At 45.8% G+C, this 27801-nt stretch overlaps 1 protein-coding gene across 1 annotated transcript in view; it reads right to left on the bottom strand.

Moving 5' to 3' along the window:
- Lar (tyrosine-protein phosphatase Lar) overlaps positions 1-27801 on the bottom strand; it is a 198904-nt gene that overhangs the window by 27847 nt on the left and 143256 nt on the right. Inside the window, exon 6 of the mRNA XM_089589068.1 lies at positions 5015-5197. Coding sequence (XP_089445194.1) covers positions 5015-5197 — 183 coding nt within the window. The remainder of the gene's footprint in view (positions 1-5014; positions 5198-27801) is intronic.

Genomic DNA, 27801 nt, shown 5'->3' with positions numbered 1-27801 from the left:
CTTGCCCGTCTGACTACAGCGGGACTTTACTACTTGGCGCGAAAATTCTCCCTAATCAGTTTTGCAAGCGGCGCTTTTTCGATCGGGACGATTTTGTCCCCTCATTCCCTTCCTTCCTTCGATAATCAAAGAGCTTTTTGAGCAAATTAATTTTTATACCAGTAAACTCGCGTCTGTATAGCTCCGAGGCGAGTGTCCTCTGCACTTTGAGAGTAGCGTCGAGGCATCGAGGTAAGTATTTCTCCCAAGTAGGTATACACTTGTTAAAAAGTAAGTCGTCGACGTTTCGGAAGTTTCGACAACACTGCTTACGACGTCGGGCTCCCCAGGAGTTACGCGAGTTCCGACGCACACACACGGGCCGCCGGTATCAAACACGTGTTCCTTAGAATCGCACTCCCGCGGAGCTAACTGGCTCGCTCGCTCCGGAGTTCAATATAATTCACGAATATGTATCAAGTTTCAGCCCCAACCCCCCCCCCCCCCCTGTCTCCGTTGCGCGGTGATCTTGACTCGACTGATCCCGAAAACTCGGCTACAGGAGCACATCGTACATATTCACTGGGGCCGAGCGTCGTGTCTTTAGGCGACTCAACTCTCGCTATTTCGGGGCTCCGTGAGCGTGTAATTTACTCCCTTTACGACTTTAATCGCGTGCGATTATTTGGCTCGGAGTACGCGATGCCCAGTGGCCGAAATGAAACAATTAATTTCTCGTTTTGGCGTGGCAACTGCTTCCCTCCCCCTCACTCTGTACGGAGATATGTATACATGTATCTTTGCGTCTGCAAATTTGTTCTCGGATAATCGCGATGGGTAAATACATATATATTTTTTTTTTCCTCTTTTTCGCGTCCGGCTCGTTTTGTTTGCAAGGGGGGAATGAAGGGAAATAGCGTGGGACTTATACTTTGGGCGTGTTGACCGAAGCGAGGGCTTATCCGGCGACGCTCCACGAGCTAGATTGGATCAAACGCACATTTTATACGGCGTTTTTTCGTGTGTGTGTGTGTACAGTGTACGCCTGAAAGCTTTTGATATTCGAGATCGAAAAGTTTGATAACTCCATAAGAGAGCGCGTATCGATGATCCTCGAGGGCGCGTCAATATACAAATATTTCATTTTGCAGCGCACGGCGTGTGTAAATACATTCGCACGGAATCACATGTACGTATACAGTTGCGCATCATTGAACGCGATATGTTTTTCGCTTCGTGTTTTTCGATACGTGACTTGATATAATTACTTTTGCCCCGAGCCGGCGAGCGATCCGACAGCTAAAGGCGAATCAACTTCCATCGGGGGTGGAGGAAACGAGTGCAGTAAAACAACTGAAATGGCATACCTAGACACACCGTTGCAGAGAAAACAGGGGCAAAAAGATGCAACGAAAGAAAAAAAAGGAAGAGGTCGGGTGAATTTCCATATCTCGAGGCTACCAAGAGGAAAGATCGCTGAGAGCAGATTCTTGTACAGCCCGGCAAAGTTACTCGCTCGCTGCTACGCTGCAGTTACTCTCGGCTCATTTCCGCCTTCACGGCAGTGCGCAACTTCGCATGTCGAGCTGCTGGTGGCGACGATGCTTCCTTTTTTTTTTTTTTTTTTTTTTCCCCTTTATTATTTCACCCACCTCGACTCTTCTCGCGCATTAGAAAACGGGCGCCACGGGCGTGCGGTGAGAATACGAGCTGTGTACAGGCCGGAGCACGACTGCGGGGCATATAGAGCTTGTTTCGGCGCCTGCCCTGTCTTTTTTTTTCTCTTTTTTCGACGCGTGTAGCTATATATGTGTGTATGTGTACGTAAATGCGGCTCACGTTTCCGCGCTATATTCGGTTTTTATCCTTGCCCTCGGCTCCGCAGGCAATTTTTAGTTTGCTCGACTGTGCCCCGCTGGAGCTCCCCTTTTTTTTTTGCCTTTGCTTTCGCGCCATGCTGCATTTAGTTTCTCTCAAATCTCCGACATTCGATTGAAACACAATTTATTTGCGAAAAAAGAGAAAAAACCCCTACCGTCAACTTGCATTATCATCCTTTTGAACGAATATAGTGTGCCCCTCCTCGCGAAACGCGAGGCTTTTTCTTCGAAGCGAATGGATCAGCGAAACAATTGCAACCCTCCGTGACCTGTTTACGTTGAATCCCTCCGGCACATGTATACACGTATGTATACGTTTCAAGAGCCATTCCAACTATAACAAACTCTCGAGTATACCCTTCCTCGAACCCAACACCGTACACACACACACACACATATATATATATATATATATATATACACAAATGGAAAAGGCAAACAAGAGCGGGAGGGAAAAGTCCGCGGGATGGCCCTTCGCCGTTATTTAACGTGATTGTCAACTTCACTTTTCCCGCCTCTTCGTTTCGCCAAGAGCGCATGGAAGAATGCGAGGGAAAAGAAAGTGTCGCGGCCCATAATGCGTTATCGTAAAAGGTCGGGATAATGGCAGCGGAGTAGGGCGTGCAACTGAATACAAATATACTGGCGGCCCAGAGCGATTTGGTCGCCCGGGACCGTAAATAGACCAGACGCTCGTATACCCAATAACGGATTCGATTATAAACGAACGCGATTTTGATGACACGTATACATAGCAGCACTGCACTATTGGCTATAAAATGTTCGACCGCACCCATGTTATGTCGTAAGAAAACTGTTACACGAATGTGCCACCAGTGAATTCATACAATTTTCTGAATGTCCAGTGTTTATCGATGACAAACTTACTGCATTTAATTAAAAACGTTTGAACAAATAAACGAAATGTTTACGTACAAAGTAGATGTGTGGCATTATTTATATATGTATGTTTCCGCGTGCATGTATAGAAAAACAATCCTTTGATTTAAAATAAATCTGGAAAAATTGCAATTGGGTGCAACGATTACACATCCACGATGTATTTCATGCTCGACTCGTTAGTTGTAAAATCGGTATACGTGAACGCGCGTCCATCGGAAGTCCTTGTAAAACCTCATTCATTCGTTGACGAGAAACAATGTCCTCGTCGATCGTCGGACACTACACGCACGTACGGGAAGAAGATGTTGGTGATTTTCGGGCGACGAATATTAGTCAAGTACATGAGTATCAGCTGGTCAGCCGGAAACGCGATACCGACGGCTCTTCGAGGGGAGAAAAGATTTCGTAATAACCGAGCAGAGCGAGCAAAGGGGCTCCAGTCCTCGAACGGCGAATCTCGAGTTTCATCGTTACGGACGCCGATCGATCCTCGCCCCGGTATACGTCTAAAAACACACGCGACGTGCCAGCAACGGCGTACATCGCAAGTCAATTTTCAGTCCGGCGCAGCGGAGCTTAATTCGATCGGAAAGCGAGCCAAGTCGGCCGGACCTGCTGCTGAATAAGGACGACGACGGCTGAGCTAGTTACAGGGGGTGTGCACCGCACGGCGGGCGTATGAGCGGAGCTTCGGTAATGCAAGATGTAAATGTATATACCCACCAGTCGGGGTGTGGGTGTATCAATATGGATCGGCCGCAGCTCGACAGTGACTTATTCGAGTGGAGCTCGATTTCTCCGCGGAGATAGCGGTACAGGGCCCGCCCGGCCGGTTTATCTATTCATTACATCTTTCTTCGTACATCGCGCGGACGAGTTTCGCGTGCTGGGTAACCGCGTATGAGCGAACACAAGCACACTTAGAAGGAAGTTTCGGAGCCGGGAAGGATGTTGATTGATTTCACCCCGGCTCGTTTCGTACACTCCAATCGGTTGTTTGTTTGTTTGTGATGTTTTGCCCGTATCGGGTCGGGCGATGGTAAAACTCCCAAGAAAGGCTCTAACGACGCGGGAAAAGTCATTGGAGGGCTATGATCTAGATTCGTATCGGCGCGCTTTCGTTGAATAAAAATACAAGGACGTGAAAACGATTAGCGTTGAAAACCCTGCATAGAGAAACAAAATCGTTTTTCATCGGTATCAGATGTGATGCTTTACAAGAATATTAGAATAAACACATTAAAAATACATTACGCGCGTATAAGCTCGTACAAGAAATATTATTTCTTTGTCGTGAATTTGAGAATTAGTGTGTGAAATAAAAAAAATTAAAAAAAAAATTTAGTACTAGGAAAATTAATATTGAGACTGTCATTATGAACTCACGGGAGAAATTACTGTGAGATTTTTCACTAAGAAATTGTTGCATTTTTTCATAAAATTTGTCAATAACAAGTGATGTATTTCTACGGTGACCTATCATCGAAAAGGACATTCGGCGGATAAAAAAATACGAAAGGAACAGAAAAAAATAATGCATGCACTGATTTAGTTAACTCTGAATACTCTCTGAAAAAATGTTATTGTCTTATTGCAGTGTCCTGTAGTGCTCCGCGAGCTCCTTGTACTGACACACAAATCACTCAAACACACATGCACATGATTTATCCATCGGGGGCTAAACCATTGAGCGTTGCTTATCGGCCATATAGTTCCAAGCGATTAAAATTTGACGATATTTCGTCCCGCAAAAAAGTTAAACTTTCACGTCGAAAAAATACGAGAGAGAGAGAGAAAAAAAAGTAAAGAATGGACGGATATTTTTCCATATTTTCACGCCAAGGGGATTCGAAATGGATATTTGCTCGCTCGCTTCCTCGACGGGCTCTTTTTGTACGTACATCGAGAGTGCTCTGGAACTCTGCCATCAAATGGAGCATGGCGCATAATATACGCGCACTCGGTACACCCGTACCCCCCGGTATAGGCCGGATAAGAGAGTGCACGATATGTATATATATAAGCTCCATTATGAGGATTTAACACTAAAAGATGCAAAACGTATACTTTTTCCCAATGCTTACTTAAATAAATTTTTAGGAAAGTAACCGCTATGGTGCAATTTTTCATGGAATAAATAGAAAAATTCGGGCAACGGCAACATTTCATCGCAATCATTAGTGCGAATACTCACGTTATACAAGACAATTAGTTAGATTGTGAAATGGAGTGAAAAAAGAGCGTCGACTTACCAGACTCGAGGACCATGTAGTGCGGATTGGAGGTGTTGATGGGCAGCATGTCCTTCACCCAGGATATGATGGGCGGTGGTGAGCCAACGGCAGCGCACGGCAGCAAAACGCTGTGGTTGACCTCAACGACTTTCGTCGTCGGCGCTTGCGTGATCATCGGAAAGCCCTTCGGCAACTTGTCAGCTGTAACGAGCCGAAACAAAACCCAGTTCGTTAGTGCTGTCTGTCATCCTTCCCTCGAATCGAATACATACATATATACATCATACATTTTCGACTCGTGTCCTAATCAGTGGACAATCAACGTTTAATGTTGTTTCAAACTAAACCATCAACGAAGGATAGGTATATACTTGATGTTTGCAGTACCTATATTGAGTGTAACTCGCACTTGAAAAAATTACTCACTCGCCGCAAAAAGGAGCGGAGCAAAGGTCTTTGAAAGAAAAAAAAAAAAAAAAAATTAAAAAAAAGAAAAAAAAAAAAAAGACCCACCGAGCACCCGGCTCGGGTTCCATAATTCATTAATGAAATTCGCATGAAATTTGCATGCTAAATCAAACGCGGAGCCCGGCGCTCGGCTGGCTCGGACGAAAAGCGAACAAAAACAACACGGGGAAGAAAGCAGGGGGAAAAAAGAAAATCCCACCCAACGGGGGAGGAGCGCCCGCTCATCAATATCATTCCCTGCCAAAGCTCCGCGAGGCAAAAGTTGGAAAACCCGAGAGCCGATCGAGCTTGTTAGGTTGGAGGACAAAAAAAGAGGAGCATGCCTGTACACGATAAATCCAAGCTGCTCCGATATAAGCGCAAATAAATGGGAAGATTCATTCGCGTTTGATGCGCAAACGAGATAACACGTACGTCCAGCTCGCGATGGGTTGTCACGTAAACCCGGTGTGAGGGGGGCTATCCACGAATCACCGAAGAAGCGCACGTTAAATTTTGCACACGAGTCGCACCCGCTGCTTAATCATCGTCCACGTGATTTGTGGAATTGCCTCCCGAAACAGAGAGAGCGCCTTTGACGGCTCGATTGGAAATCCTTTTTTTTTTTTCACCCCCTACCCCGAACAAAAAGCAAGCGCACTTTGTTCCCCTTTTCTCTGTCCGTCCCGTTCCTCCGAGGCTTTCTCCACTTCATCCTGTCACCGGGTGTATTTTCCCACCGGTTCCTGAGAGAAAGCCCCGTGGGACGAGAAGTTACGAGCGGCCATCGCGACTACTGTCCGCCTCCTATTTGCCGAGGGCGGACGCGCAAGTGTACACATACGGCCACTACTTACTCTCGATTTTCCCGCTCCATACATGCACGTATATACGCCCCGCTTTGGATTCCATTGGCGCATCTCTACCGTTTATACGGATAGATGCACGCCGTCGTCCCCGGAATCGAAATTCAATATCGCGGTGGGATGGCGCGGGAGAAGCTAGAGAGAAAGGGGTTTAAAGGAAAAAAAAAAAAAAAAAAAAGGTCATCGACGACCCGTGGCGACGTGAAAAAGGGGGTGTATAGCCAGCCTGAGAGAAGGGAGGATTTGCGGCTGATACCTCTGCTTTAACGGCCGACCGTCCTCTTTTTTCATCCCCTCCATTATTTTTATCAAGCCCGCGATCCGAAACATCGAATTGATATAAAGTTGGAATGGTCATGTGGTACACATATTTGTAATTAGCGCGACGGATCAAGGAGCGATTAGCACAATCGGGGGCCAACTACGGGTAGTTTGGGTGATATCTCGCGGTTTCCTGGAAAAGGGGTGGTAAAGGGGAGACGGAAGGGTTCCCGGAGACAAACTTGACAAATTGAATTTCGATAGAGTCAGTGGGGGAGCGGGACCTACGCGGAAGAAGTCGCTCGCTCGGAGCGGTACTTGGGAGGAGGAGCTGCGCCGACGATGATGAGATTCAGGTGAAACTTTCCGGGCGGGCCTGTTTATTTTTCTATTAAATCCCCGCCGTCGCCGCCCGAGCGCCATATAGTCGAGCCAGCTGTTTTGATTTATGATCGGAAAAAAGAAGCTCATCCCCTCCCTGCACTCCTATACGCTATATCAAGCTTTTCTTTTTTTCGTTTACGGGTACTAAGTGCAATTTCTTGCCAACTTTCAGTACAACCCCGTGCAAAGATTACAAAGAGAGAGAGAGAGAGAGCTAACCGCTGTTGGTTCTCCCACGGACTTTTGCCCGAGAGGTCTGTCAAAAAATCACCCTTCGGTTGAATTAATCTCCCGAAATTGCTCGCACAGTTTGCCGGAAGGAGCCGGGTGTGGTTCTAAAATGCTAAATTTGCAACGGGGCTCTTGAAACGTCCCGAGGGATGCCTTTACGAGGGCGCGTCTCTCGGTTGGACGATAGTGATAATAACTCGGTCGACCTCGAAGCCCCCACGTACACAGGACAGAAGATGCACATTTCACGGGGGCGAGTGTCTCCGGCACTGCCGCGTCCGCACGGAAAAGTCGGGCGCGCGCTTCCTTCCCTTCCGCGGTGCCCGGTCAACAATGCGACCGAGCTCGGCTTTCTCAAAACCCCGCAGAAGAAGCCGAGTGCACTTCCCCCTTTGTCTTAAGGCCATTAGCACGCCGACCTCGTAAAACTCGCCGCTACCCACGGTCCGACGACCCGCCCTCCCTTTTTTCCACCCCTTTTGTCCAGCAGCCACCGCAAACGTCTTTCTTCCTTCCCTTCAACCCCAACCCACCCACGGGGGCGTGTTATTCTTTGTACTCGCTATCGGCTCCCGAATTATCCACCGCGACACTAATTATATCGACTAAAAAAGCCTCGAAACGATGCACCACCCCCGCGCTCGACAATGGAACTCTCGTGCCGAGGACAATGGCCCTCCACTTGTCGGCTATATTCTTACGTTTTTTTCTTACCGGTCCGGCAAGACCATTGCGCGCCCGGACAAACACATACAGCCGTGGGTTTTCTTTGGAACACCGTCCTTTTGATATTGCTTCTTTTTTTCCCCCCACCCGCTCCCCTCGTTGTGTTTCTAGCTCGGAAAAATATATATTATAAATAATATAAACGGGTCGCGCATTTTAATTGTGCCTCGACGGAACAATTTTGCCGATATATCTGTACCACCCTCGCGCGGGAGGGTGGAAAGGAAAGAGAGAGGAAAAATATAAATCCCCAGGAATTTGTCCTTCGGCGTGTACCGACCAACCCCCCCGAGCCAGGGGTCGTCGTATCGTCTCTTTCAATCCATGGCCTTTTGTACTTGGCCATCGCAGTTTTTTCTCCGCCACGGCACTTGACCACAATACGCACCCCGACCCCCTTCTCCATTCACCGCTCGGCTGGCCGTCGTAGGTATATTTTTATTCCCTAAAACCTCCCAAGCGAGAGCTGGTCTCGAACACTCCCCCCCCCCCTCCGATAACTGAATTTTATTTTATCTCGGCTTCTTCCGGTATCGCGCTGCCACTAGGGGGTGGCGGGGAAGATTTTTGCCGTTTGCGTGCGCGCGTGCAGAGACGATGGAAAGTTTTAGATGGTCAAGATTGCCAGTAGTCCGAGGAAACTTGGGGGCTTTCGAGATCTTGTTAGGGCATTGAGTTTCGCCGTACAGGGGACGCACCTGCAGCAAGGGGGTGAAATAAAAACCCGGGTTTTTTTTTTCGTAAGAAGCGAAAAGTCGATGCTCGCTTGCCGAAAGAAGGGGAGGGGGTAGACACATCGGGAAACGTATCGCGCTCCGGGCGATCTCGCAAGACTGATGTCCCCCGAAAGGTAATAAGTCACGCGCGCGCGCACGTATGTACATACATTCCTGTGTGCGCTTCGCAGCTCAGATCCGCGTCGTCGGTGGAGGAGGGAGCCGACGCGCAACAATAACGACTCGGAATATCGCGACCGGTAGAGGGTGAGAGCGCGTTGATAAATCAGGCCGTATCAGTTGGCGAAAAATAGATTCGCGCGTGATTTTTCCTCATTTTCTTTTCCCCTTATTTTGCAGCGCGGGAGGGATGGCAACCCGAGCCTGTACTTTACCTCGGGCGGGGGCGGGGGTGATTGATAACGCGCCGATCGCGATTTCGCGTCTCGTTGAAAGGGAGTTTGTTTTTCGTTCGGTTGGATCTGTGTACGCGTGTGGGTCGTTGCGAGAAAACGGTGGGTTTTTGTATTTTACAACGAGCAGAAAAAAAAAAAAAAAAGTAATCAGCTCGAAAATGTTTTTAAAACATCAAACGCCAAATTGACGAGCTTTCAAAAGGGCGCTGGAGCGAAATTAATTTTGTCAAAGTGCTTTTGGCTCGGTTGACGGTCGAAACTCGTCGGGGCGTAAAATAATAATGCAAACAATTAAAATCCATTTGGATGAAAAGAAAATACGAAAATGACGTTTCGCAGGACACGTTACATGAGATTTTTACGATATAATCTGTTTACCGGTGAAATATGAAAATAATAACCCGTCAGTATTTTTTACATTTACTTCATAAATATTGAAAAATGCAAAATCCATTAGGACAGCGTTTTAATTTGCCTGCAAGCAAATCAATACTTTGAAAAGTAATATCATCTAGACCCTCTTTTTTAGCTTTTTTATTTATTTTTTTCTGTTTGTTTATTTTTTCAGAAAGTACTGACAAACTTTTGAACTGATTCGCTAGTTGAAATTCAATTACGCAACCAGTGTTCCAGGTATGTTGCTTTACACTTTTCAATTACTTTGCGACTTGTACTGGTTTCTTGGAAGTCGACAGCAGATAATTTCTCAATAAACTAAATCGCCTGTAATTTCCATCGCGTAGACAACGTTTTTGTCGTACTTCGTATAGTCTTTTCAATGTTCAAAAACAAGAAAAAAAAAGAAAAAAGAAAATTTTTGGAGGAAAATTTGCAATTCCTCGCTGGCCGCAAAAATCGTTGCACCGTAAGTAGGTACTCCGAGCCCTCGGCGTTTCTAACGATGTTATTAAACATCTGCGCAGCCGAGCGCGAGACGTAAACGTATTTGCTTTTGAGCCTCCTCGTGAGGCAAGAAGAACAAGAAGAAGACGCCTCTATCTCGGCCCTCGCGGGCTCCCCTCATCCATCAAGCGCCGTACCTGCCCAATCCCTCCAAAACCACCCCCTTGACTTCAGTGGGGGGGGGTGAGAACTTCGTCTCCTTGCGCCTGGCAAATACTCGCTTGCTTCGTCACGCGAAAATTCATATTTAGTGAACCTTGATTTCGCTCATATCGTAACTGGGTTGTTTTTTAACTGAAATTGATTTATCAATGGTGTGTACAAAATTACAATCCTACAGGTGATGAAAAAAAAAAAAAAAAAAAAAAAAAAAGAGTTTGACGGGGCCGATATCGGTGGATTAATTAATCAGCTCTCGAGTTCGTTCGAGTACAGTATTGGATGTACGCGTGTAATATTGCTACAATAAAATCATCCCGATGTACTCGATTCCAGTTTCATTGGCCTTCATTTGAGCTGTGCGCTGCTGGTTGTTAAATAATTAACAGCCCCGTGATATTATTTAAAGAGAAAATCTCGAAATAAATCCATCAAACTGCACGGATTCGCCAGAGCCTCGAATATGGTATCCAATTTCACACGTATACACGTACACGTACATTTTGATTTAATTTATTCGGGTAAAATTAGATATGGCCCACATATCTTTGAATATAACAATTATAATATTCAGCGGTACGATATTACGCGTTAATTTTTCAATTTTTCAGTGATAGTTTAGATATTTGCACACGCAGGTATTTCTAATCGTGGTAAAATTTATGTCCAAGTCGTATTTAAAATGATGATAAATTATTGTCTTTGTCATGGTTGATTACACCACCACGGTGTACTCGGGATGTGCTGTAAATTACGCCCCAATCCCCAGTATGAGTATAAGGAAAAAATATCGGGAAGCTCCCAACACCTGTGATTTCGTACGTGGACGGACGGTTGACTGTGGGAAGTGGGGTAGCATCGGGCGAAGATAATTGGCCGAATCGGAAATAAATGATGTGCGTGGATGCTCGAGCGACCGCGCTATTAACGCAGGGACTGGCGAAATCGTACCCCCGAGGCAGCGTCGAGCCAAGCGTTGTGTGCTCGTTCGTTATGGCTCACCGAGAAGGTTTTAGTTGACAAGGTTTTTATTTTTAGATATGAGTGGAGTAAAGTAACTGGATGATTGTCGGTTTTGGTTATTTCGACGGTGGTTCTGATGGACGGGCCATTTTTGCACAATATTTTACGAGCTCGAGAAAGGGCGAACTATTTTTTCCCCGAAAACCCAAGCCATTCGATTAAATTTCGTCCACGTGAATTTTCATGCCCCGACGTCGCGTCAGAAAGTTACCCTGAAATGCCTCTCTAACTCCATTAGTTTGAAAATTCAAGAATTTTAAATCCCCATCCCCGACAAAAATACCGAAGGTGAAACTTTTCATTTGATTATAAAGTAGTCGGGACGAAACGTTAATACACGTAAAAAAGTTGCAATCCTAAAGTTTAATACCACTTTGAAAATTCATGACTTTCAAAGTTACAGCTGAATAAATGTTTGAAAAAAAAAAAAAAAAATCCCTTGATCCAACGATCATTGATTAAACTTTAGGGCTCATTTATGATTGATATGATATGTATATATCCACACTTTGATTGGTTATATGTTCGCTCGATTAAATTGAGTTTCCCTACAAGTATAGTTCGCGACAGAGACAAACACTAAATTTGGGTTTTACTGACAGTACGTTGGTAATGAAAACAATAAATTGTGTGACATCATTAAAATATGGCAGTTGGAGCGAAAAGTATTAACGGAAGCCTCTGCCGCTCGGGGCAAAATAAATGCAATCTGAAAAAAAAGCTCGTCGAGGACGTACTTAATTTTTAAACACTTTCGTTGCACGCGGGCTCTCGTGAAATCACTCAATAAGTCGAGGCTCGACCCACTTTGAAAATGAAAAATAATAGTGAGCCGAGGCTCCCAGTTCGCAATAAAATCAAAAAGCAACTTGATATACCAAAGCACCTCGACGAGAGCTTCATTATAATTTAATAAGGCGCGCCAACGGAGTAACGATTCTTTCTATCGTCATAAAGCCGTCCGAAGTACATCGCAGCCCTCTCACCTTCGGGAACTTCTCCAACAAATCCAATCTTTTAATTTTCACCCGTAACCCCCACTTTCGGCGCGAAAAATTTTTTCCTTCCTTCCCCCCCAGTGCTAAAGTACACTCGCGCACACATATAATACTGCGTTTTCCGTAGCAAGTCATCGCGATAATAACGCCGATAACATAACGATAACGATCCTGGTAATTATAATTATAATTGCGGGGGCTCATAACGATAACAATAACGATCGAAAGTAGAGCGAGCGGGAGGGTGGGTGCTCGAGCCGTATTTTGCGAGAGCACGAGGGTTGTGCGCGAGCGGGGGCGCACATGTTGCGAGGAACGGAAGGGGTTGGGGCGAAATCTATCGCCCGAAATTTCCGAAGCGTGCATTCATTAGTCCATTAGTTAATTATTTTGGCGCATAATAGAAAGTAGCGGCGGCGCGGCCTCTCGAACCGCCGTTATCCGTATTAGAGCTTGCGGGAAGCCTTCGCGAGAGCAGTGAATGGCGGCCCCAATCCTCTTCGGCGCGTCTTTCTCTTTCGAGCCGTGCGGTGGAAAATCAAAGAAATTAATTAAATCCCGAAAACTCGTTAGGCTTAGAAGATTTTGGGGTCTTCGCATTAGTGCACACCTACACTCGCCATTAATATATAATATTATACCATCGATGAAATTGTTAAGTTTAGGTTGTAATAGCCATATACTCAGAAGATAGCGAAATAATAAATTTTAATCACGCGTTAGTTTTCTTACATTTTGTGTTTTGCATTCGATTTTCACTTATTGTATATCGGTATTGCCAATATATTTTCTAAAGCTCCAATTTAAAGAAAAAATAGTGCACTATCGACAAGGAACGATCAAAGCTCAAAATCGCAAGCTTGTAGTATAATCATGAAGGAAAAAAAAAAAAAACAAATAAAAAAATAACTTGAAATACAGTTCAGGAAACCCAAGAAATGAACAGAGGGTATTAAGCCGAAATAATTCACATTTGCGCAAGCTGGGGGTGCAATGGGCGATGGTGAGGGGCAGCAACAGCACACAATAGTATACACGGGGAATCAGCCATACAATTAAATAGCCAAGCACGCGGATCGATATGTTCTAATCTAAGCGGATGATGTGCGGTACGTATATATGCGCACCAATTTCTGTCCGTCAATCCAAGCTGGCAGTGTATAGCCCACCACCCGGCGGATATTTCCCATTTCCCCTCTTCGGAGTGGCTCTGTTTTGCGAGGGAGAACACGCGCGGGTCAATAGCAGATAGCGAAAACTTGCGTTGGCAGTAAAGCCCCTGGTACATCCGATCATTCGACAATCCTTCTTTTCTCCGATGATTCCGATTGTATCATCGCACCCCATCCACCCCCCACTCTGTAATTAATTTGTTTTCACGTAAAAAAAAAAAAAAAACTAAATCTCCCACTTACTTCCTTTCTGTGCGCACACTCGAAAACGAATGTACCAGGGTTTAGGTTAACACGCCTGTTTACATGGCGATACGGATGTTAATAACGCGCCGCTTCGGTGAGCCGCGCAAATCTTGTGTACGTACGGGATTCGCGGGGATAAGTAGCTTTTGCAGCTGATGTTTCTGCTTCTGATTTCGCAACTGATGTGATTACGGAGTTTGAAGTTCCCGAAGCAAATGTTGCTACGTGCACACATTAGGCACAAATATTCATTGCAAACTATATATATACAATTATATACAAGCGACGAATATGTTGTGTATTTTGACTCATCTGTATGTTATATTCACCGTAAAATTTCTATGGAATTGGGGTAGTGGAAACGGGTAAGATACCTTATTTTTTTCTCTCTTTTTCGGCAATTTGCGCAATTTGAGCGATTGTTGTTGGAAAAAAACAATAAGCTAGAACGTGACAGTGAAAAAAAAAACAAAAAAAAGATTACGAAGACTCTCCCCGTCAAACGGATGAAAACGATGGAAAAACACAAAGGTATAGGATATAAAAAAAGTGACAACGTTCCATTATGAATGCAAGCTCGTCGCAGCGAGAAAGACGCAGCATCGAAGCGCACACCGCAATCTCGAGCAAAAAATGTGTATTATACACGCAGGTATGGACAAGCGAAAAGTGCTCGAGCTTTGTGGTTGTTGGCCGTGTATATGTACGCGAGGGTGGGAGGAAGCGGCTACAAGCTTGCCAACTAATGGACATCCGGTATTTCGAGTATTTTCACGGCCGGTGGATTAAACCAGGGGCCCGCCGTTCCCTCACCCGGAAGACAGCGCGAGAGCGCGAAATCCCGTGAATGCGGTCCCTCCGGAAGCGTGAAAAATACGCACTCGCGTGCGCGCGTGGCTTTACACAAACGCAGTGGAGAAAAGAGCCGAGAGATCGATGGCTTTTGCCGTGGCGGCTGATGGCTCCACTTCCGCGGGAGGCGAAAAAAAAAAAAAAAAAAAAAAATCAGGAAAACAAAAGAGTCGTTTTTGTTTTGCCGTTTGCCCAATTTGGCTCTTACAAGTGGCTCACTCGATTTACATTTTATCGCGTGGAGGAGAAATTACTATTTTTATTTGTAATTGTTATTGGTGGAAACTCCTCGAATCGCCGTAGTATCGTGTGTTTCTGATAAATCCGGGGCCATGCCGAGTACGCGTATGGTTTTCTCCGAAAGTTTTTTCAATGAGCTTGGAGAGCCCCTGTCGAAACTTTTTAATAGATCGCATGCATGAAAAGAACCTGGAGAGCAGCGGTGGGAGAATAAAAAATGATCAGAGGTCAATTTGTAGTTCGGTCGATGCATCATCGCTTTGATAGCCCCGAGCTGCGCGGCGTCGGAACTTTCCGACGATTTTTTTTTCCTTCTTTTTCCGCTAGGAATTGCAGCTCTCGACGCCTGATCGTGAAGAGGTTGACCGAGCGGTGCGTGCGTAGGGATCCTTTGATTGTGAATTGGAAAAAAAAATTTTTTTTTCTCTCTCGTTGGTTCTGCGGATTGATTTTACCAAGCAATCCGTTGCCTTTCACGGGGTATACGCATTCGGACCTCATTGATTGAAAAACACTCGTGCGAGTGCACGAATAAAAGAGATTCTATTTTGCTACGGAGCTGAGAGCTCTATCTATACGCCTGAAAAATCTCGCTGTAGAATCTTTTTTTTTTTTTTTTTTTTTTTTTTTTCCTTTTCAAGCATAAAATAGGTAACAGAAGCGCGATTAAATTGGCCCCACACCTGTCCACACAACAACGTAATAAGCCTAGCAGTACAACTTACACACGTAAAAAGCCTAATAAAAACTTTTTGGACTAAACTCATTCCATGTCCATCGAATGAAACTATGATGTGTGTCAAATTATATTTTTATAGCTAGCAACTATATTCATACCCATTTACGCTAGTCTGAGGTAATTCGTTTTCGGACAACATAAGCTCTTTGAGTACTAATAACGAGCTGGTGAATAAAAAAGCTTTAGATCCAGGTTGAGGATAGACGGGCCTTGACTTTACGTATTTTTAATTAATAACAGTAAAGAGAGGGTATGTGCCTAAAAAGTAACATCACACAGTGATATCAAAGGGATGCTGAACAAATGGGAAAAATAAGGGCTTCTGATTTTGTGAATGCGAAGGGGCTTTTACTTTTTATGCTATTAAAATAAAAAATAAAAAAATAGAGGATTATCACTGGAAACAGATAAAATGCAAACTTTAAAGGGTTACGAAAATCGTTATCAAAAAGCAGCACCAGGATTTCTGAGCAAGCAAAGAGGAAAATATGATAAATTAAATAAATAAATGTTTCAATGAAAATGAAATTTTCGTCTAGTTATAAAGAATTCAGTCTTTTGACCTTTTAAGATTCACAAGATTAATATTTACAAAGTAGCTTACGAAAATGGCAAGCTTCGTCTTAAATTTTTGCACCAAATAGGTGGAACGTGAATTAAGCTTTACAAACTGAAGTTGTCTCAAAAAGGGTTGAAAACTTTTTCATGATGAAAAAAAAAAAAAAAAAAAAAACATATTCCACAGATTATTTGAAGCAGTTTTAAATTCATACATCATGTACAAACGCTCGGTACGCTCGTCGTGCTCTTGGCGTTCAGATAAGGCCGAATGAATGCCACGTACTTCTTTCGAGTCAGCGTTCATTATCTCTCATTTCAAAGTGAATCATTAAAATTTACTGAATAGAAGATACCTGCAACATATAGCGCCTTGCTATCAACAGAGACTTCAAATTAAATTCAAGAAAATTCTCCGATGAATATACTCGAGTCGACGTTTCTATAATATCATCAAATTCCATTTAATAAACACAGCGATGCTATATTTGATCTTTTACCTCCTGCTTTTTCTGTCGACTGATCTCCATCGACAACACAAAAAGAGCTCGAAAAGTTACAAGAAATCCCAGGTGCCTTTTTACAAATGCTCAGCTACCGAAAGCTCCTATTAGCCAACAGAGGGGGAGTGGACCACACGAGTGTGTGTACCAACAACGGCGGTGTCAAAGGCTCGAGTGTGCCAAGCGACGAGCAGAGGGGCAACACGGGCGTGCGCGTACTTCGCTTCTGTACACACAAACGAGGGGGGGGGGGGGGCACGGAAGGGCAGGGGCGTCCTCGACACCGTCCTCAAAGCAAAGGATCGGCCAAGCGGGGCCACCGAGTCAAAAGCAACGCGGTCAGCTGCGTTAACATTTGCGCGGTGGCGGCTTGATTAGCGACAGCCCTCACAGCGTCCCTGGACGCACGCACAGACGCGTCTATATAGATGAGCTCCCACGTGCCGGCCACACAATCACGGAGGACACGTCGAGTTTTTTCGACTTTTACTCCTCGTTGCCACCAACGCTACCACTGCCGTTGGCGTCAAAAGGGCCGACGATATTCACATCACGAATATATGATGAAGTATCGCGCGAATAACGTCCTGACAGAAGCTGCGCTTTCGCCGCAGGGAAAATGTTGTTGTTTAGCACGAGTGCAACGTTGCCACCTACTTGTTTTTTCCTATGCTTTTTCTCTCCCTTTGTCTCCCGACCTCCCTACCCCATGCCTACATTTTTTCGCACTCTGTTGGAGTCAAGGCGCATAAAAGAGAGCCCATGTACTTTTTTTACGCGCGCACCCCCTGTTTAAGACCGCCTCAAAGGGTACACGCGCCTATCGAGAACTCGTATACCTTTTCGCGGGTTGGATGGAGCATTCACGTATTCCCCTGGCATTGTTTTCGAGGTGTCCATTGTGCTCGGGCCTTTGAAGCGTCACGTGATGGCTCCCAAGCGCCTCGTTATGCTACACGACTGATCTCTCCCGGTGGCGCGAGCACCCCGTCATCTCTTTCTCGCTTATTGAGGGAAGGCCTCTGGCGCGCTCTCTTTCGAACGACGCATATGTATATGAGCCGGGTAAACGAAATTTCACCCCCGGCAGCACGTGGCTCGCTTGCCTTTGTAATTTACGTCTCGGTGGTGGCGTATATAGGAAGCGCGCTCGCTGTGTATATTATTACACGCGGAAACGCCGGGATAACGCGACTTTTCCCCGATTACGTTGTGACGAGGCACGCGATCGCGCTGTACTTACGTGCTCACGATTTGATCGCGCGTTAGTGTGGCGATGAATTTTTCAACGCGAAAATTTTTCCAAGCGCCGGCGCCCCGTTGATCGATGCTCTTCCGTGTGTGTCCTCGTCATTGGATTACCAGGGAGGCCATGGGGTGGGGTGGGGGGTATAATTTAATAACCAGTGCAAACGTGTGTACACAACAAACAAGGTATACGTACAAAGCGCGCACGGGAAAAGCTTTTACGCGAAATGAGATGGGCCATTAGGTACAGGGGAATAAAAATAATAGCGGGTGGGAGGGGGGTGATGAAGATAATAATTCCGTGGAACTTTGATGGAGCCGACGAGGCATCGGATTAGAAAGGCGTGTGGACATTAATCTTACTAAAATTTTTGCCAGTTGGCTGACTAATGGCACATTCACGACGGCGAGGGGGTTTTTCACGGAGGTCGGAAAAAATTACTCGACCGAACACAAGTTTTTCCGTTTTCCGAGAAAAGGCTTGAAAAAGGTAAAGCTCGTCGCGTTGAAAAATTACACTGAGAGGTGTTTAAGTATAATGTAAATTGTATGTGATGCATTTATTGTTGTGGTCACCGGAGGATTTGTGCAAGGGTGCGAAAAAAAAACATACAAGTTTTCTCCAGTTTCGATGAAGCAGCTAAGAGGCTGCATTAACGCTCGACGCGTCGGAAAAGTTGAACTGCTTAATAATAAAAATTATAATTAAAATATTGAGAGCATTTATGAATCATATGAAATCACCAAATGGTCGTAAAATGATGTAGTAGGACGGAAAACAGCTTAGCCAACATGAGACTTTAACGATGCTGTATAGGACGTGGAAATAAGAAAATTCGGTAATACCCCGAGGGGCCAAGTTCGAGCACATCAAGCGCTGACTCCGTGGTGATTCAAATCTGCTCTTATTATTCCAGCTTAAGAGAGCGAGTACGGCGAGTAGGCAGGTATACGGGAGAACCACCACCACTGCTGCGCGGCAACTAAAATTCCGACAAACTCCCAGGCGGATAGCAGCTATACGTGCACACCGAAAGGGGTGGTGCGGGTGAAAAGTGAGCCAAAAGGGAGCAAGATAGTGAGAGAGAGAGAGAGAGAGAGAGAGAAAAGGAGAGAGAGCAAAGCTCGCGTCCTTCTAACCAAGGGATGTGGTGCTCCCGGTGTATGGAGCCACGAGCTGGAAGTGAAATCGTTGGAGTGTGAGATGAAGGGAGCAGTTGCTCGCTCGGTTTGTTTTTGAAACGAATACTTATGCTCATGTGCGTGTGGGTGTATGTTGTTGCTGCCATTGTTCCTCGTGTTTCCAGAAATTTTATAGCCTCGCGCTATTATAATGACAATAATTTCTGGCCGGAGCACGCGTAGTTTTTTACGAGGGGGCGAGAGACCGTGGGTGATAAAAATAAAAATAAAAAAAAAAATAAATAAAAATAGACTGAGCCCAGCTGGTACGGCGGAAGAGCCGTGACCCGCAAATTTCATTAACGCGCTAAGCGGAAGAGGATATCATATTGTTCATAACTCGGCTACAGCAGCCGGGCTTGCGGTACCTGTGGAGTATAAAACACTCTGTGTACGAGTATACATGTGATGTAGCGGCAGGTCGTAGCCGAATCTGGGGAAGCTCGAGGGGTGCGACGGGCGTGAAGTAGTGACTCGCGCGGCCGCAAAAAGTTTAATGAATTTGTCTGATTGGGCTGTAGATCAGGAGAAAGAGGGAGAGAGGTGGCACAATGCTCGAGTACTGCTGTGTTTTGTCTTGGCAAGAGTAATCACGAAATTTCTCCGAGGGCAGGCGGGGCTGTAGAGAGGGGGTAACGGGATTCTGAGAGCTTTGTTTCCAAACTAAGATTTTAGCTAAGAACTGTGTGTACCGAAATAGTGCAAGATATGAGAGGGAGGAAGATTAAGGGGCGTTCATTTCCATTTCATTTTCAACTACTGTTGCGCGATTTCTTTCCTTTTCCTCCGTTTTTTGGTGAGAGCTTTTTTTCACGAGTAACGTTGGGACACGTTGCGGAAAATTGATTCCTTTGAAAGCAGATCATTAGAGACAGAAAAAAAAAACTACAGACAAACATGTAAAATATCGGGCTTATACCCAATCTATGAATTACAGTACTGAAACAGGGAATTTTCGATTAACACTCCAACATAGCCACCATAGCTGAATTTTCAAAAGAAACGGGGTATATACTACTCCGAGTATTCTCCGTTGTCCTGCAGGGTATCCATCATGCGTGGATGAAAAATATTCTTCTCATATTTTTTAATTAAAATTTTTTCCACCCTTTCGTGTGAAATTCGCTGATTCCGTGTGACAGAGGACATGTAGAGCTACGTAAGCGTAAAACCAAATCTACGTATACTCTTTTTTTTATGTATTTTCTATATTTAAAAAAAAAGGATACTTTGCAGTACTTTTAGTCTACATAAAATTTGCATGGCGACATTTATGGAAGTTTGAAATTATAAAAGCTCCCACCTAAATATTCAATATAAAAGATAAACCAGTATGGTTAGTAATAAAAAATGCTCTACTTTTAGCAGCTACCCCCCCTGCCCGAGGGAAATAAAAAGGAAACGTCAGAGAGTATTAAAACTTAAAGATTAAAAATGCAGGGGCCAATATCCCGAGGTAAAATCGAGTTATCCGGCGCGCGAATCTTCATCGTACATCTACGTGCCCAGAGAAACGGGGGGTGTATTGAAAAATAGGTCAAAGAAGGACACGAATCGAATACTTGGGGATTTTTGCACAACATTCGACACGCTTTCAAAAAAAAAAAAAAAAAAAAATATCACACGCACGCGCAAATTGTATATTTTTGGGAGTACGTGAAAAAACTTGGTCAGCTCCCAGGGAGGAAAAATCGAGATACCCTGCTTCGATCTTTTTATTATTCATGAAACGAGGACCGTCGCGTGCGACAGGTGAAAGAGCGAGGACGAGGAAAAAGGAGGGTCCGTGTGCGGGCTACACGAAGGCATCTTCAACCCTCTTATTTATTTTTTTTTTTCCCTTTTTTCGCTGCAGCTTTTCTCCGGCCACGGTACTCTCGTCGCTTTTTCGGGTGATTTTTGAATTTTGCATGAATCCATTATTGTCGGACGTTTCGTGAAAATTAAGCTTCTTCCTTGTTACCGTCGCGATCACGGGGAAGGAGCAGTGGGTTCGTCGAGGGGAAAAAAAAAAAATGGGAGCCATTCAAGGACAGCCGGGATGAATTATGAATTCGACTCTTAAGTGCGAAAAGTGATCTTCCTCCCGAGGTCATTAATAATTCAAACCGCGAGCCAAGTGTATTAAGTACCTATACACGCGACGCCAGCAAAGACGGAAACTCCGAGCTGGCCGCGTCTTACCTCTGGAGAAATTAAAGCGTCTGACCTAACGCTGACTCGTTCTACTTGTCACGGGGATAATCCGTCCTTAACGCCGTAACGCCGGCCACGAAATCCTTTTGTTCTAGGATTTTAATTTATCCTTTACGGGGACTATTACTACAGAAAATAAACTCATTTTTCGTCTCCCCCCCCCCCCCAAAGTGAGAAAGAAAAAAAGCGGCGGATCTCATTTTGATCGACAAAGTGAAACAAAAAATGAAACAACTCAAAGGAAGGGCAGCGAGGAGGGGAAAAAAAGTCAGTGGAGGAGGAAAACCAGGGACGCAAAAGGGAAAAACATAAGAAGGGAGGAGGAAAGGCAATCGTTTTAAAAGGCCGGTCGCCGCGAGCATCTCGGCCGATCGTAACGACCAGCAGAACGGGACTTGCAGAGGCAAACGTGACAGCGATTCGGTTTTATTTTACGTCGGGGAAGAACGAAGGGGACGGGACGACGAGGGCAATACACGCAGCCTTTCCTCCCGCCCAGCCATTGTACGCTGGTAGCAAAAGAAAGTCGGAGAAAGAAGGGAAAAAAGAAAATCTTGGGGATGGGTGCAACCACGTATACGCGAGGGAAAAAAAGGGGATCGCAGCGTACGAACGTGTATGTGCATAAACGTGGCGAAGGCACAAAGCGTTCGTCGACAATGCGCTCCTTTCACTCGCGACACCAGTCCGACATGTGACTTTTTAATAAGTTGGATACGCGCGCCTCCCTCCTACCCCCTATCCTTCTTCTTCATCGTTTTTTAACGCACCTCCATCGTTATACTCGCTTGTAAGGAGCATTTGGCATTGTGTGCCCGGCACGTTGGTGTACCGTTCGTCTTTTTCAGGGCACGGAGACTTTCACTCCACTGGAGGGACTCGATTAAGGAAATTACGTCGTTTAATCACGTGGAACGAGGAAAAAGAGCAAAAACGAACCATCGAAATCTGAAGGTAGAGGCACGGGTATGTATCGATTTGGGGAGCAATAGCTCTCGCTCTGTTTTCTCTGCTTACGGCAAAGAACGGCAGGTATATGTACGTACATGACATTGCACGTGTGGAGCAGGATCGGCACCTTTTTCTTCTTACCTTGTATAGAACACAGCATCAGAGGGGCGAAAAGCTCACCGATTGCGGCTCGGAGGGCACGGGGCGATCACTTTTGCCAGCTCTTTGCGAGGGACTCCAGGGGAAAGGAAAAGAGGCAGGGATGTGCAGCGGAAAATTGAATTGTTTGCGAGACTCGTGCGAGAAAGCCACCGAGAAATAGAATTATTTTATTCCACGGCGGAAATGGCCGGGTGGCGTGCGTGGGAGGATCGAGTATTTGCTTCTTGTTACAGAGGCCAAAGTAATTTGATTCACGATTTAATTCTTTTTTTTTCCTGCCACTACGTTGCCGTTTGTGTTGTTTCGTGCCTATGTGGTATACCTATATGATAATATAATAGGCGATTGGAATTTTTCGAGTTTAATTGGATGCACGAGCGATAGCGATTTCGTTTGGCTATTAAAAAAAAAAAACAAAACAAAAGAAAAAAAGAAAACAATGCTACAAGGTAATAAACAAAACTACGTACACTTGCATCGAGGGGTTGGCGTTTTAAATGCGAATAAAACTGAAACGTTGCTTCGCGCTCCCCGTGCACGCTTTTTTTCTCCAGTCGTTTAATTTCCTCCGGCACCAGTATTTGCAAAAGAAAAGGAAAAAAAAAAAAGAGAGCAAATCGACGATAACGATACGTTCGCTCGGGACGAAGCAGCTAGGGCACAGGGTGGGGTACGAGGGGGGTCAAATTGGCCGTTTCCATTTGCCGTATCGCGTGTTCTTTATGCGGCCGACGCAATCTTGACTCGTACCACTGGCCCGTGGCTTTGTTTGCCAGCTGGGTGCTGCACACAGCTGTGCCTTTTTTGTTCCTCCTTCTCCTGCTCTCTCGCCGGATGGCCGATTTTTAGCCTCCGGTTCCGGCTCCCTCCTTCCGCGTTCGGGCTCGTTAACACCGTAGTGTCCGACACGCATGCGCCACCCTGCAACCAGGCACCCTCCGGTTGCCCTCCGCTTGTTTTCTTTGGTTATCGGTTTACTTTTTTATTTTTACGCTCGCTCTGCTCCTGCTTTTTCTCCACCTGTACGCACTTTCTCTCTCACCCTTCGTTTTCTATTTCTTTGTTTTTTTTTCCATTTCACGACGAGTGAAGAACCAAGTTTTAACCGGGAAAAAGTTCATGTGCCGCTCTTGTGGCTTTCAATGGGAGTTACTTTCAGAGAGAACACTGGATTTTTCGGGCACGCGAAATTTTTCTGAAATTTTACTGGATACTATACAAGTTACTCTATACTTACGACCACTGCCCGTGTATGGTTGACCTGTGAATACATAATTCATGAAAACTCACCTGAAACAAACAAAACAAAAAGATACTATTAGATGAGAGAAACAGAGCATCCGTAGAATTGTAAATTTTGTAAGAGAACAACACACTTTATCGTACGATATAGACTCGAATTCTTCAAACAGCTCTACTATACTCTGGGTAATTTTTGCCGCCACAACGGCACGTGAAAAAGAAAAAGATCTTTTTCGAGCCCAGCGGGTAACACGCGAATGAACGCACATTTGAACTGTGCAAAAAGTGAGCGCCCAACCGAGTGCGGAACTCGATTAAAACGACGAGTCGCTGTACCAAGTGACCGGCACGCAATATATCGCAAATACATGAGCGTACAGTCACGGCAACTCTATACCCAAGCTGCGTCCCTCGCTCGCAGTGAAAATTCGAGCTTGCGCTCGACGCTCGACTTTTGTCGGTTCGGCGTAACTTTTAATCGTTTTTGTATTGGTTTTTTATAGCCCCGCAAGATATTCAGGACGTGCCCGTTTTGCTGGCTCCCTGCTGATCCGTTATTAATGTATTTAACCATTGGTATTTTTCTTGCATTGTGGCTCGAGGGCAGTTAATTTCCCAGTTATAAGGTGATTTTGGCGACAAAATATAAATCTCATTAAAGAAAAGCGTGCGTACAACGAAAAACGGAAAAAAGGGGTGACCCACACAACAACAACAATAACAGCCAGCAAAGTTACCCCCGGGAAAAAAATGATGCTTTTCACGTGCTTTTAACACAACGACGTCGGCAGACGACCGAGAGAGGATGAGCAGAGGTACTGGCATCGTGAAAACTTACTCATCACGGCCGCACGCGCGCGCCCGAGAGAGAGACACACACGTGGGGCGTGCCGCCTAAATGCTGTTATCTCCGGCAAAGTGCACGATAACGCAGTTACCGGTTGACAGAGCCCGTACCGCGTTCGCATACATATATATAGTGGCTCACGCCGCGCCGAACACGCACGTGTGTACGCGAGGTCACCCTTTGCTCAACTTTGCTCCTCCGTCCGTGCCCATGGCGCACTAGATGTATGCTGTCGCATTGTTTGCGACCCTCGTGCCTTGAGTCGTACCCTCCTGGCTCAGTCGAGGGTTTTGGATTTTTACCGACTTGCCCGAGTGAGCGATTCAAGCTTTTTTCGAGCTATGGCTAGAAAAATTCATCGAGGTATCGAATCGACTCCTGCAAATGATTTATTTGTTCCTGGACAAAAATCCTTTACAATTGAACGAAAAAAAAAAAAAAAAAAAAAAAAAAACTCGAAGCAAATCATGCTCCAGAGGAGAAAAGCTTCAAGCTTGCAGTGGATGCCTTGTTTGCGCCGTGGCCTCTATTCCTCTCTCTCTTCACCGGGTGGTGCATCCCAGGGGCTCCGCCTTCTTTTCCCAGAGCGGCTGGCCGTAAGTGCCCGGCAGCCTCGGGATCGATCGTCCCATTCGTATGGTAATGCAAGCAACTATGCCGGACCAAACTGCCTTTCCAAGCAGCACCGGAGTGCATATGTATATGCTATCCTATATGTATAGTATAGCTACTGCCCTCACGGATGTAGGTATATGCGTATGTGTATATGGACTGGGCGGACGCGCAACATTCTTGTACTCCCCTGCTTTCTCTTCCTTGGAGCGTATAGAGGGTATTATCCATTTTGGAACGCGTGACACATTTGCAGTACCATTACTTCTTTTACATTTTTCTTTTTGTTTGGGACTTTTTTTCCATACTTTTCCATAAATAATGAACCAAAGTGGGCTCATCCCCTATACTCTTTTTCCGTATAGGTGAAAAACCTTCGGGCGGGGGATATTCGGTGTATATACATTTTAATGGATTTTACGGGAGAGAGACGGTCCCTTTCACCGCGAGCCACTCCTCGGCTATCTGCATCTTTAATAAGGTGGGGAGGGTGAGTGGAGAAAAGCGCCTGCGGGAAAAGGGGGTAAAGTTATCGCGGGGACGCCGCGCGAATGGACGAAATCTCAAATCCGCGCGAGATAAATTATTCAAAAACAAATCCCCCCCCGTTTTTTTTTTTTTTTTTTTTTTTTCTTTGTCGAGGGGGAAGAGAAGCACGGAAAGACCGCGTGGCTTAATCTCCGCGGATTTGATTTGGATATTCGCCTCTTCGGCGTAACTCACGGCCCGGCCGCGAAATTTAATTACATAGTCAGCAGGTACGCGATAATACCGGCTTATTCTTAAGCAAATGAGTCGGAGGAGTCTGCTGCTCGTAATTGCTCGCGCGCTTGTATATACATACACATGGAGGATTGCGAGTCGATTCGCGGGAGACGAGGGGCGTGGAGGAGGAGGAGGAGGGGGTGGAAAAGTGCAGTATCGCCGTGGCAAATGATACAAATCATCCGCAATTGGCTCGGTGGCGGGCGCAGCACGTGCGAGCCCGGAGATACGAGAGAGGCCTCGGTCGTCGTATATATATCCTCCCCACTCCACCCTCCCCCTCCTCGAGCTTCTGCTGTTCCCGTGAGCTGGTGCGCAATTCAGGAAGTCGAAACGATATGATCTATAGCCCGGCTCCGGGTAGTTTGCGATAATTTAACCGCATCCTGGATACATCAGTCGAACCCGGGCACATTACGGAACTTACCGATGTATATACATTCCTCTCTTCCTACCCTTCTTCTTAGGGATCATCTACGTTATAAGTATGTGCGACGTGTCAATATTTTCCTTTTTTTTTTGACAGTAATTAATACATCCTACACGAATCATGAAATAAGATGAACTACCAGCAGAGCGTCATTGAATCGTCTCGACTCTCGCGGGTGAGCATAAAGTAAGGGATCTCGCCTCGACTCTCCTACATATATGTATATAATGTGCTCTTGTCGCGTGTACACACCGGGAGGAAAACGTCAGTCGAGGGCTGCAAGTTTCCGCTGAGAAAGCTGACACACGATCTCTCTCTCTCTCCAGGGCCGCCACGTCTCGGGGTAATCTGATTAAGTGAGCGCCAGAGAGTCTGTCGGCTTGTAAACGCGGATACGTTAAATTAATTATCAGACCCGGCGTCTCTCACACGCTTGGCAGACGTGGGAACGGCAGTAGCTCGGATTCGGTCACGCGGGACTGCGCGGGTGCACGGAACGATGGGTTACGTTGACGCGGCCGGGGAGTCTCCTACCCTATACGCGGGGATTTTCATTCTCCAATGATTTTGATGAGGGTGTGCCAGGCTTACGGACTCGTTTTATCGATTACTCGCAGTGCCCGATCCGGGAGGAAAGCATACCTCTTGAAGGTACTGGCCCATGAATTTTTAATACTACCCTGATACACCATGATTTTGCCGTGTACACATTATTCCAATTAACCACTTATACGTTTCAATGCCCCCCCCCTCCGTAAAGTATATCATTTCGGAACGTAACAACGCGCGAGATGACTCGAGATTTTAGGGATCCCCGCGAAATCACCCGAGTACACGAATCTCGGGGAGATAGACAGACAGGCAGAGTGGGTGCGCGACAGGCTCATCGGGGACTCGCGGTGGTTTCAGACTAATGATGCAAACACCTCGCGGAGGAGCGGGTCTCCTCGAGGCTTCGCTTACTTCGTCTTAATCGTTCGTTCTCCGTTCCACGCCTGCTCGTGTATCTTGCTCGCGCCGCTGTAATAAGACTCTGGGCACACATTGCGAGCCAACAGCGCACGTTTCCATCCTTCATCCCCTCGAGAGACCGGCAAGATGTACGTACGTTCATGCGATTTCAAAACTATATCAACCAAGACGTTGCGTGGAAAATCAGAACCTGCACGGATTGAAATATCTTGAAACGAAGATTCATACTTTTGGAGTTTTTCCATCTCTGGAATCAGTATGGCGATGGTATTCCATGTGATCGAGGAAAACATTTTTTTTTTTTTTTCATCGTCCACTGCGTCGTATTTTCAAAGGTCACCAGTGGTACAGCCCCTCGGAAATCAACACAAGTCAAAGGTCCAATCACACCGCACCAGCCGTCCTTTGGAAGTTTTTACCCAAGACGAAGTTAGCCCCCGACCGATCACCCCTTGTTGGCTCCCCTTCCACTACCGATCGGTCAATCTCTGCTTTCTTTTTCCCGATCTTCGTGCGCCACGATCGAGTTTGCTGCGAAAACGAGATTTAATTTTTTTCCATCGTCCCGCTAATTAGCTCGAACAACTTTTTAAATCAACAGCAAATATGTATTGAATTTCCGCGCACCTCGCCGTGACTTTTAATAACCGAGCCACCTGCGAGTGAGGCGTACTTTCCGAGGAGCCGATTCCATCGGGAGGCGCAAATACTATGGATCCAATTTTGCCGGCCCAGTATGCCACTGTCATCCCCGAGAG

This window comes from Copidosoma floridanum, unplaced genomic scaffold (genome assembly GCF_036245765.1).
Source record: "Copidosoma floridanum isolate Cflo_tuat_1 unplaced genomic scaffold, Cflo_Japanese_pri ptg000007l, whole genome shotgun sequence".
NCBI classification, from domain to species: Eukaryota; Metazoa; Arthropoda; class Insecta; order Hymenoptera; family Encyrtidae; genus Copidosoma; species Copidosoma floridanum.
This window is presented reverse-complemented; position numbering and strand designations above follow the sequence as displayed.